Source organism: Lagenorhynchus albirostris, chromosome 9 (genome assembly GCF_949774975.1).
Source record: "Lagenorhynchus albirostris chromosome 9, mLagAlb1.1, whole genome shotgun sequence".
Classification (NCBI taxonomy): Eukaryota; Metazoa; Chordata; class Mammalia; order Artiodactyla; family Delphinidae; genus Lagenorhynchus; species Lagenorhynchus albirostris.
The window spans coordinates 46,426,239-46,438,543 of record NC_083103.1 but is presented as its reverse complement, the minus strand read 5'-3'; the positions used below and the strand labels follow the sequence as shown (position 1 = coordinate 46,438,543).

Below are 12,305 nucleotides of genomic sequence, written 5' to 3'. Positions count from 1 at the left end.
CTATTGGCCCCACCTATTAGCTATGAAAGCCCTGGGCTCCACTTGATCAGCTCCAACAGGGATTCTCACCCTTTCATGACTAATGCCCACCAGTCAGAGAACATGGTTCCAATCCATGACAGAAACAACCCCTCCTTTCCAGAAGGACCTCGGGGGACGTTCACAAGCGTTTTGGCAGCCAGTGCCTTGCTTGGCTGTCCTACCACCCCATGGACGACTAAAATACTGCTGGGCCTTGAGGCAGAGACACAGGTATCCTGGCCCTGAGAGTCCTTCCCCTAAGGACAGCAGCTCCCCACACCCCAAGGACAGCCATCTGAAAAAGATCTGGAAAGGGGCTGTCCAGGGTCAAAGGAACAGTGGGCCTGGGACTTGGGAGGCAGAAGGCTTGTACAACCCTTAGGGCACGCACCTACACACACAGACACACACACACAGACACACACACACAGACACACACACACACAGACACACACAGACACACACAGACACACACACACACACACACACACACACACACACACACACACACACACACACACACACACACACACACACACACACACACACACACACACACACACACACACACACACACACACACACACACACACACACACACACCCCTCCGTAGGCCAGAGGGACCAAGGACTTGTGGAAAACCTAAAAGGTGAGCAACGGAACGAGAGTTGGCTGGACTTACTGAGCCTTGACCCCAGTCCAGGCCTGTGTGCCCTCACTGGGCTGCCTATTCTGCCCCTTTTCAGTCAGAGGCAGACCCCAAGCAGGGAAGACATCTTTTCTAAGACCCAAGATTGGCAGGACTTGAATGCTGAGCCAGGCCAGATCAGGGCCCTGGGGTATTTTCCTCCCCAGATGGTCCAGGAGTGTGTTCAGAGGCAGCTGAAGCCACAGGAAACAATCACTGTATTCACAGCCCTGTTGGAGCCAGGCTGAGGGCCACGGGGGTGGCCAAGAGGAGGCTCTGTCCTGGGTAAGGGAGTGGAACTTTCAAGAAAAGAAACCTTGGGGTCCAGGCTCTGCTAGGGGCATCAAGGTCTGACCAGACCAGAGCCTCACAGCTGGGTAGCGGGGGCTTTGCTGGCAGACAGTGAACACGGATGGCAGAAAGGCACAGACGGGGCCCCAGGGAGCTGCCATAGCTGGCTAGTTCCGGTTGCCGGCTCGGTCCCTTCACAAGGCCTGATGGGCCCATGACACACACAGAACTGTGGTGTACAGAAACACTGAGGCTGTGACGGGAAGTGGAGGGCAATCTTCTTTTCTAAACCTGGCTCTCTCTGGAAAAGCCAGAAGCTCTGGGTTTTCCTCCTCTTTACTTCTTCTGGGCTGAGGGTGGCCCTGAGTTCCTGCGCCAATGCCCTGTGAGGGCATTTGGGAGTCCATTTCCTCATGACCCTCTCATGCACACAAAAGAAAGACCCCAGGGATCCTGGGCTTATTGGGGACAAACCAGGACGAGGATTCTTCTTTTCTGCCTCTCATATCAGCGCCTAGCGTACGTTATGGCACATAGCTTAATAAACGTCTAAATGGCTAAATTAATTCCACCACTCTAAAGAAACTATTGCCCCCCGTGATGGGTTCTTTGACGAAAAATTATACAATGTGTTGCCGAGATCTCATCCTTTCCCTGCCTGTCCCATCCCCTACATATACCCTTTGCTATGGTCTGAATGTTTGTGTCCCCCCAAATTCTTTGTTGAAATCCTAACCCCCAAATATGATGATATTAGGACATAGGGCCTTTGGGAGGTGCTTAGGTCATGAGAGACCTCATGAATGGGATCAGTGTTCTTATAAAAAAAGAACCCCCCTTCCAGCATGTGAGGACACAGAGAGACGCCAACAGCTATGAACTAGGAAGAAGGCCCTGACCAGAATGTGACCAGGCTGGCACCCTGATCTTGGACTTCCAGCCTCCAGAACTGTGAGAAATAAATTTCTGTTGTTTATAAGCTACCCAGTCTGTGGTATTTTGTTATAGCAGCCTGAATGGACTAAGACGCTCTTTTTTTTTTTTTTTTTTTTTTTTTGCGGTACGCGGGCCTCTCACTGTTGTGGCCTCTCCTGTTGCGGACCACAGGCTCCGGACGCGCAGGCTCAGTGGCCATGGCTCACGGGCCCAGCCGCTCTGCAGCATGTGGGATCTTCCCGGACGGGGGCACGAACCCGTGTCCCCTGCATCGGCAGGTGGACTCTCAACCACTGCGCCACCAGGGAAGCCCTAAGACGCTCTTTTAAAGAGGAAAAAAAAACCTTGGCTGCCTAGAAGAGCTCGGCCTCTTCCAGAACACCTCATGTCCAGTGACGTTTCTGCCGCCCCCTCCCATGGCCACAACCATCTGGACCTCCTCTGCCTCTAAAAATCATAAATGCCAACATTTCAGACTAAGACTTGTGATCTGTTCAGCTCTTTTCTTATTCTTCTTAATCCAGCTCCCCTGCCTCAATGACCTCTCCAGTCCCTGGGCTTCTTTCTCCCTTTCCTAGTTTGGCCAACCTCCCTACAACCACTCTCCTCCCCAGCACTCTCAAGACCCTCACCTGGTCCTTCTCTGCAAATCCCCACATGCCTGGCCCTGGGTCACTCCATCCAGTTGCCTTCTCCAGGTGACACCCTCACTGGCCCCCTCACTGGATGGCTCAGCACCCCTCATACTATCCCTAGTCATGCCCTTGCCCCTTCCTCACTGTGGCTCTTCCTAAAGTTCATCACTCTCTTATAATTCAGCATCCCACAGAGGTGGCCTTGCCTCCCCCTCCAGAGGAAATGTGGCCATCAGCTAGAAATCTTACTTTCTTACTTCCTTCCTCCACATAAATAGATTTGTACCTCTACAATCTTGGCCGTTGCAAAAGCAGCAGCGTCTGTCTTTTTCCCTCCAGCCAAGTCCTCCATTGGGTTCTCAACCCTGCCATCTTGTGTGCTCGCAAGCCCTGCTCCCTCAGTCATCCTCTCTGCCCGGGTCTGCTAACCTTTCCTCTCCATTTGATCTTTTTCTCACCACACACAGACGCACACATACACATACACACACACTCTATGCACAAATACGACTGGCTGGCATATACTAGGGCTCGTAAATCACATTGGATCAATTAGTGGATGTGCCTCCCCCCCTTCTTCACCTCACCTGCTGGGCCCTACCTGAGCTTATCTGCTACAAAAATGACGCGGCGCTCCAGCAGCAGTGAGGCAAAGATTCGGATAAGCTGGCGCACACTGAGGCAGGTAAAAAGGCACTCGAAGTCCACATGCTCCAGCCGGGAATCCATGGGCCGCCGCAGCTCTAACACCTGCAGGAGAACAGTGGGGCAAGTGGGGCAAGCCAGATCAGGTGGGTGCCACTCCTGGGTCATACACAAAGCGACCGGAAGCTGGCTCCCCTTCCCACCTGCTTTCCCAAGGCCTCTAACCCACCCCACTGTGTAGTAAGACCCAGTCTCCTCCTCCACTCAGACCACAGCTCTGCCCCCACAGTACTCAGACGCCCAGCCTGTGGGCAACAGGGCTAACTGAACATGGGGGAGGCTCTGGAAGGAAGGAGCTGGAGAGCCATGTGCCAGGCTCTCAGGAAAGGGGGGAGGAGAGCTGGCTGCTCTTACAGATGAGGGAGGCAGGGAGCCACACAGCTTCATCTGCACTGCCCTCCCTGCCCTCCTGCCCGTCTCCCCAAGGAAAGGACTTGGCTCTGCGCTGCCCAGCTCCACAGCTGATCGCTGCCCCTCCGCGCGGCTCTGCTCACCCATCTCTGGACAGACAGTGCCAGTGTCCTTGTTGCCATGCCCCCTCCCTTTCCTGCTAGGAAGAGTTTCCTTCCAGAGGCTCTGTCCTGGCCTCTATCTCTATTGGCTTGTCTAATCCCTGTGCCAGGGACAAGGGAAACACAAGCTGGCCATTCCACAACCTTGCCAGGAAGCAGGACTCTCTTTATCAGGGCCAGACCTAGCAATCTTCCCTCCGGAGAGGTTGCAAGGCCACTCTGAAGGTTGGTGCTGTGGCGCAGGGACCACTTCCCTGGGGGCAGTCATGAGGGTGGAGGGTGGCAACTGACCCTGGCAATGAGAGCAACAGGAAGTGCTGACGCTCAGGCCAGGCCAAAGCAGCTCTCACCCGGGCCTGCCTAGGCTTCCCCTCGCTTCCTCAGCGTATGTGGGCAGCACAGATGTGTAGGTCTCCTGAGAGCCAGGAGGGAAGACGCATGCCCTCTTTTAGCCCTATGGTATCAGAGCCCTCCTCAAGAGGCTTCACCCTGCCTTATCTCATTTGTTCCTCAGAGTCTAAACAAGTGAAGCTCTAACTCCTAGTTCAGTAGTCATCCCTCTGGGCCCAAGGGAAGCAGCAACATGGGCACAAGTTGCCCTAAGGATGTGTCTCTTTTATAGGGTTCTGTTTACACTCTGTCTCTCCCACCGGATGGCGAAGCCCCAGAAGGCCCAGTGATTAGCAGGATGTGGGGTACACCCAAAGTGCTCAGTGAACGTGCGCTGAAGGGATCCCTTACCACAATCACGCCAGAGGCCTCTGCACCCCTCCTGCCCTTGCCCCACCTGGAAGAAGTCACAGTGAAGCTCCCCCAGGCCTCCCTCCTGAGAGCCTGCATGCGGTCAGCGCCCCACTCCTACTACCCCGAGGGTCCGGGCTCCTCCAGGGGTGAGAGTTCACACAGGAAGCTCACAGGAGCTGGGGCTCTCTTCATTCACCTGCCCTCAAGGAGATCACAGTCCAGTGAGGCTGAATGAGCCTAAACCATCACAGCCCACCAGCTACGTGTCAGGATAGGGGAAAGGCGTCATTAACATCTGCACAGGGCGCTGAGAGGGCTGAGAGGTCAGGGCAGCAGCTCAGAGCACAAGATGCTTAACTTGGTTGTCCAAGGAGAGAAGAAGGGAAGTGTCTACTAGGCAAAAGGAAGCAGGGTTCAGGGACAGTAAGCGAGTCAAGTCAGAGCGTTGAGACGAGGCTGGTGCGCGGGCTGGGCCCCATCCTGAAGGACTGACTCCCAGGCATGCTACTGGGCTCTCAGGGTAGGGTCGGTGGTCCTGCCCCCAGGTCATGCATGAAGCAGGAAGTCCCTCCAAAAGAGCATGGGAGAAAAGATGCTACAAGAAAGGCCTTAAATGGCATTCGCCACTCCCAGCAAACCCAATGTTTCTTTAGTCAGACCGTCTCCACTCCCTGCAGCAACTAAGTTATTTCTTCTTCCCTCTCCTCAAACCCAACATCCACCTCTCACTCTCGGAGGATGACCTTCTTTTCCATTGTGAGAAAACTGCAGCCATCAGATGAGAATCCAGAATCTACAAGCCATGGCCCTTCCTTGCTGTTACACAAGGAAGTGCCCTTCTCTCCTGAAAAGCCAGTCTCTCCCTGGATCCCACCGCCCTGCCTTCTCACTGACAGTCTGACTGTCCCTTCCCTCTGCTGCTGCTTTAACCTCTTCCTCCGATGGGCCACTCCCACCAGCACCCAGACAACCACCTTCAACAGACTCTCCCCTGGCTCCACGTTACCCTTCAACCACTGCCCCTTCCCCATTTCTCCCCACAGCCAAACCTCTTAAAAGCTGTCTCTACAGGCTAGTCCCCCTTCTCAACCCCATTCACTTCTCAACTCTCTCTACTCAAGCTTCTCGGCCCCCTGACCGCCCCCGTTTCTGAAACTCAAGGCGTCCCGCCACACCTCATCCTGACCTCGCCTGAGCCCTCCTTCCTTTCTTGAGAGGGCCCCTTCCTTGGCTTCCTGGGACTCCTCCTGTCTTAGTTTTCAGGTCTGCTGCTCCTCTGCTGCAGGCCCTCTAAATGCTGGAGGCCCTCGGGACTATCTTCTCGTCCCTGTCTACACTGTTTGCTACTAAACATCTTCTCCGGGGTGTCTCGCAGGCATCGTGAATGTAATGTGCACGGAGTCAAGCTCTTCCACCTCACAAACCTCCCTCAGGTGCTCCATCCGCTGACCTGTTGCTCAAGCCAGAAAACTGGGAATTCGCCTTCAAATCTCCCCAACACTATTCCCTATTTCCAATCAAACACAATGTGCTATTGACCCTAATTCTAAGGCACATCTCCAGTCCATCTATTCTCTTCACCTTTTCGTCCACACCTTAATCCAAACTCCGATCATCTCTTGCCTGTACTACTGCAACATATCCAAGCTGGTCTCCCTGTTTTCACTCCAGTCCATAATCTACACAGCAGCCAGAGTGAGCTTTTAAAATCACATCTCGGATCTCATAACCCTGCTTTAGAGACATTCCAAACCCTGAACTTGGCCTACAGGTACCTTGTGATTTGGCCCTGCTGTCTATCCACCCTGCTCACTCCCTTTTTCAACCATCCTGGCCTTTTTACCCTGTTCCTTGGCAAGCGTCCACACTTTCCCAACTTTTGCTTTTACATGCTGTCCCTCTACCTGGAATAATCCTCTCCCGCCCATACCCTTCTCTTTTAGTCTCCCTCCTCCCACTTCATCTGGTTGACTCTACTCACCTTGGGTCCCCAGTAAAATGTCATTTCCTCAGAGGAGGGCTTTCCTGGCCCCTAATCTAAAGCACATCCCGTTACACACTCTCACTCTGTGCTTTCACTTGGCACCTAACACTTTTAGGGGTTATCTGTTTCTATGTACAAGTATTTATTTAGTGTCCGTCTCTCCCACTAGACTATGAACTCCACAAGGACCAAGCTGTGCCCCTCTTTAACTATATGACTCTGCCTCAAGGTCTGCAGGAACCCTGACTGTGAGAGAGCACATATTCTGTCAACATTTGATGAATGAATAAAAGGTGGCCTGCAGTTTAGTCCAAACAGGTCAGGGAAGGCCCCTAGAAGCTGCAGAGAGTTGAGCAACGATTACAGTTCTGTCATTCACTCTTTTTAGTCCCTGTTGGTGAGGTGTGCAAATGTGCTGAGCAAGGAAGGGGCCGTGCTCGGCACCCCCAGAGACTGAGCCTTGGCCCAGCAGGTCCCACGCCAGCCCCAGTCCGTGGTCTGAGAGAAGAGGCAGCAGAAATCCCTACCTCATTGCCAGCCCCCGGCAGGAATGTCTTCACTTTGATGGTCTTCCCTGGGGCAGGGAAGGGTGATTCCATGAGACTTCTCATGAAGGGATAGACCAAAGCGGCGGAGATCCCACGCCGGCGCTCCACCTCATCTAGGACCTGTGCCCACCGCCAGCAGCCCAAAGAGGAAGGGTGTCAGGGCGCCACCCTCCCCTACCTCCTGGGCAGAGAAGAGGGCAGCCCGGCATCTGACCAGCCCGGGCCGAAAGCTGGGAGATGATGGACTATCTCGCCAGGAGCTTCATACCCTACCCTTCCCGTCTCCCTGGCCACTCGGTGTCGGCTCTACTCCCTAACTAGTCCTTGCCTCAGACTCCAAGATCTGAGTAGCTGGGCAAAGGAAATACCACTTGAGGTCGGGTTCCTGGGCACTTGGCTTCCCCCAGGGTCTCTGTCCCCAAGGACTCAGCTCCGCCCACGGCCCAGGGTGAGCTGTGACATTAGCAGACACTGCCGGTGCAGGAGCTGGTATATGGGGAGGGAGTCGGAGAGCTCGCTTGCACTTGCCCTTGCATTCTCGCCTTCTCTCACCCTCTCACACACAGACAGGTGGTTTTCTCATCTAAGCCACATGCAGATACTCCTACGGGAGCTGTCAGCTGGGGGAAGGGGGAGGGAAGTAAGCCAGAGCCCTCTTACCTTGGAAAACAAGCCGAAGCAGCCAAGGCGGCTGATGACACAGTACACCTCTGGCAACCGAGGCCCCTTCCCACTTGGCTGGGCCAGGACAAGGAGGAGAGAGACACAGACACAGAGGACGCATGGTTACTATATCTGACTCCTTTTCCTTGGGAACTGAGGACGAAGCACCAGTCTTCTAGTGAAGACTCTGGGCCTCTTCTAAACCTCTACTCAACCAGGCCCCCAAGGAAAGGGCTGTCACTCTTTGGGGGCAGGCTTCAGCCTCTGCTGGGCCTTCCAGCTCAAGGTACCAGACTCCTGCCAAGCTCTACACAGGCTCCGCCCTTCCCCCCCAGGAAGACACTGAAGGGGGCTGGCAAAGGACAAAGCGGTTGGGCAGAGGCTATAGGGTGATTGTGGATTTATATCCCTAAATCCCCAGGCCCCCAGTGGTAAGGGAGGGACTTGTGTACATCCTTAGGAGCAAGCCAGGCGGTCTTCTGCCTCCCAGAGGGGACATTCTGCAAAACATTCCTGTTCTCAGTTGCTCTTTTCTCCCTTCCTTGATCCATCCCCATTCTAGGAAAGCAAACTGACACCAGATAAGAGAAGCAAACTACTATTTATTGAATATTTACCGTATCCGAGTCCTGGGCTTGGAACTTTCCAAAAACTTGTTAGATAGGCATTATTATCCCCCTTTTATTGATGAGGAAACTGAGCTCAAAATTATTAAGCCATTGTCCAAGGTCATGTATAGAAGTCATGGAACCAGGAGTCTGTTTCTGCCTCTGATTTGCTGTATTACCTCTAAAGTATGCTGCCTTCTGACAGAAAGGAAGGGAAAGAAACACAAAGAGACTGGGCAGAGGCATGTACAGAGTAGAGGAGAACAAAGTAAAAGGGGGATTTAAAAGGTAGGCAGCTGAAGGAGATGTGCACTGAGAGCTCCCCAGGCCTGGAGCCCCCAAATGCAGGCTGGAGTGAGTCCACAGGAGTTGACTTCTCCAGCCAGGGGCTGGCAGGGCTCTGTGGCTGCCTCTGGCTCAGAGGCCTGGAGTGCCCAGCAAGGCCGAGCGGGGAGGGAGCAGAGCAGCAGGTGCTGGCCCCTCATGCAGGCTGCTAAGCAAATGCAGATGGGCTATTTCAGTCTCCAAACCTGCTGGCCACACGTCACAGATCTAAAGAGAAGGCAGAATCTGTTTTTGTCCATATTAGGCCTGAAACTCACTCCTCTCTTCTTCTCTCTCCCCCGCCTCCCCTAAAGCCCCAAGTGATTAAAACAAGTATGTGGGATTTGGGTTAGAATCATTGTGTCCAATCTGCAGGAATGCCGAGCTAGTGCCAGCCCCCTTGGCAGGGACCCAGCCCAGGCCCTCTCTGAGCACGCCAGGACAAACATGCTCTTCCCTGGGGGCAGCAGGCCCACTGCAAAGGAGCAGTTCTGCTCCATCTCTGCTCCTGCAAAGGCAGCCTTTGGAATGCTACCCACCCCCCCAGGCCCAGGTAAAGCTGCCTGGCTCCCCACCTGGCATCTGTACTGCTCTACCTTCCCTTAGCCCCACTCACCAGGCATTCTATCTCCAAGTACTCCTTCTCCCCAGACTACCCTTTGGGGTGATCCAGGATACCAGACTTGGTGTTAAAGGACTTGGAGTCAACCTGGCTCTGGCCCTGATTGGCTGTATGACCCTAGGCAAGTCATTCTACCTCTGAGTCTCGGTTTCTTAATCTAAAGAACATATATAATAATACTGGGTTGGCCAAAAAGTTGGTTTGGGTTTTTCCATACGATGCTATGGAAAAACCCAAACCAACTTTTTGGCCAACCCAATGCCTCATGGGCTATTATGAGTAATAAAGAAAATGACATACTTAAAGCATCTAGCCTGGAACATAAACAGATCCCAAATCACAGTTCATTCCCTTTGCCCTGCCTTCTACATTGAAAGTCCTACCTCCTCTACTGGACTATCTAACGTTCCTTGAAGATAGGTGCCATGTCTAACTCATCTTTATGTGCCTTTAGCGTATGCTGCCTAACCCTCAGCAGGTGTATGCTACATGTTTCTGAATGAATGAATGAACAGCCCAGAACCCTTCACCTGGAGTCCCTGCTATGCATCACCTTTGCCGAAGATCCCCCTCATCTGCCCCTTCTCCCACTAAGGCCTGGGAACCCTGAAACTCTGTCAACAATACCCCTGGTGAGCCCCAGGGGAGTGTGTGACAGGACTCTCTTTACCTTTACCTCAATCTATTTCCCAGGACTAATGAGAAGAGGGATGGTGTAGTGCTTCTCTCTCTACAACATGGCTTATATTTTCAAAACCCTCCCTTTCCCTTGAGTTCAGGGCATCTCTCCCAGAATCCCACAGAAGGTACTGCTCTGTCCCTGCTCAGCCTCCAGCCCTACCAGACCATGGACAGGATGCACATGAGGTTGTCCAGGTATGGGGGTGAGGAAGGTTGTCCTCCACCCCAATCTGATGCACACACACATACTGCTGGGTTGATGTGATCCTGCAATCAGGATCAGCAATCTGAGCCTGTAAGCCCAAAGTAAATGAACAAAAAGAAAAAGTACAGAAGAGCTAAAAACATATGACAGCCCAGTAGAAAGTGATCCAATCTCTTCCCTTATTGTAGATTATCTTAGATCCTGGGGCCCAATCAGAGGGGAACTTTAAGTCCTGCCATCCCAGGGAGTGCTTCGTGGAGTGTGTGCGTGCGTGTGTGTGTGTGTGTGTCCGTCCGTCCGTCCGTCCTCAGGCAGCATACAAGGAAGCAGAACATAGAACAACTTGAGTTTCTACCAGCTCAAGTTAAAGAAGAGCGTACACACATACAAACACTGTGGCCCAGTCCCTGAGGACCGAATGGCCCTACTTACTAGTAAGCGCCTGCAGTAGCCAAAGCGTCTGCTGCCATCCTCCCCAGTCAGCATGAAAGAGAACGTCTCACTGGAACAGGGAGAAGTCTGGCATCAGGGAAATATCAGAGGACCCAGGAAACAGCCCCCAAGAAGAGGGACCGCCCAGGAAGGGGGTGAAAGACCAGGCTGCGGTAGGAGAGGAGGCTGGGACTAGGGTGGGCCAGAGTCAGCTGCCCACTGTTATGGGGGTAAAGGAGGCTATGCTAGACCAGGCCTCACCTGCTGTACTCTGACACAGGAAGCCAGTCCTTGGCATCAGGGAAGCAAAACTGGGGAATGGCCTTGAGCCTCTCTTCTGCCTCCCGCATCTGCTTGGTGGGTCGGTCCAGCTGCAAGGAAGAGGAATATGGGGAGAGAGAGATAAGAGAAGACGTGGAACTTGGGACTGGTGGGGGGTAGCTGACAAATATCTCCTCCCCCGAGAGTCCTAGGTGGCACTTGCCCAACTGGCATGCTTCTCAGCAACCCTACCCTGACCCCACTCCCATTTCTCACAGAGAGGTCCGGGTGTGGGCTGAGTCATCATTTATTCATTCAGTATATGCCAAACTGGCACTTTCTATGTGGCACCTGGCATGTGCTGGGCTACCAATAGAAAACCAAGCGGACAAGGTCCCTGTCCCTGTGCATTCTGGTCAGCAGAGTGAGACAATCGACAACAAAATTTCAGAGGGTGCCACAAAGGAAATACACAGGGCGATATGACAGAGATAAGTGGGTGGGTGGGGCTACTTTAGAGTGTCTAGAAAGATCTCCTATTTGATCGGAGAATGAAGAATGAGAAAGAGCCAGCAGCCAAGTGAAGAGCTGGGGAAAGAAGATTCCCGGCAGAGGCAATGGCAGAGAGAAAGGGCCGGAGTGTTACAGGAAGAGAAAGGAGGCCAGGCGGGCTGGCTGGGGGCAAGCAGGGAAGGAGTGGTAAGAGCTCAGGTACATGGGGGAAATGGGGAGTGAGTGCTAATGGGTACAGGGTTTCTTTTGAGGGTGATGAAAATGTTCTAAAATTGATCACATAACTGTGACTATACTAAAAGTTATTGAATTGTATGCTTTAAACAGGTGAATTATATAGTATGTGAATTGTATCTCAATAAAGTGGTTAAAAAAGAGAAAAGAAAAGTAATAAGGTAGGAGAAGTAGCTGGGGGCCCTTCCTCAGGACCCTTGAAGTCCTGGAAACAACGTGGATCTCATTCTAGGCACGCTGGGGGGTGTTCTCTCCGCCCTCATCCTCCGAATACTCACTGGCCCAAACCCACCCCCTCTCCTCCCTCCCGGCTACAGGCAGACACGCTCAGGGCTAGTGCAGTGAGGTGAGTTGCTAAGGCAGGAACAGGATCTCTCTTCTTCCCCAGATGGGCCAGGCAGAAAGGAGGAGGCAGAGGAAGGGGCAGGGAAGGAGGGAGGCGGCCTCACCTTGGGAAACTGGTAGGAGACCTCAGGGAGGTACGTGTTTCGGGATGGCTTCCTCTTGAGCGACACCACCACGAAGCACTCGAACAGCTCCCGTTCCTGCCACTCGAGCAGCTCCAGCTCCAGGGTCCGGTAGCTGGGTGCGCGCTTCAGCATGGACTGGATGTGGACCAGGCGCTGCGTGTGGGCTGGGGGCAGGTCACACGTCAAGGACGAGACCCCCACGTTAGCCCCCTCCACCCCACGCTCAGG

At 53.4% G+C, this 12,305-nt stretch overlaps 1 protein-coding gene across 9 annotated transcripts in view; it reads right to left on the bottom strand.

The window, feature by feature from the left end:
* The window catches only part of DENND2B (DENN domain containing 2B), a 155,680-nt gene that overhangs the window by 5,889 nt on the left and 137,486 nt on the right, over nt 1-12,305 (bottom strand). For 8 of the 9 annotated variants that reach the window (XM_060159724.1, XM_060159725.1, XM_060159728.1 and 5 more), the window contains 6 exons: nt 12,057-12,241; nt 10,861-10,970; nt 10,600-10,669; nt 7,725-7,802; nt 7,044-7,184; nt 3,173-3,321 (listed from right to left, as the gene is read on the bottom strand). In XM_060159724.1, the coding sequence (XP_060015707.1) occupies nt 3,173-3,321; nt 7,044-7,184; nt 7,725-7,802; nt 10,600-10,669; nt 10,861-10,970; nt 12,057-12,241 (733 nt within the window). The remainder of the gene's footprint in view (nt 1-3,172; nt 3,322-7,043; nt 7,185-7,724; nt 7,803-10,599; nt 10,670-10,860; nt 10,971-12,056; nt 12,242-12,305) is intronic. The other variant, XM_060159730.1, reaches the window with a different exon arrangement.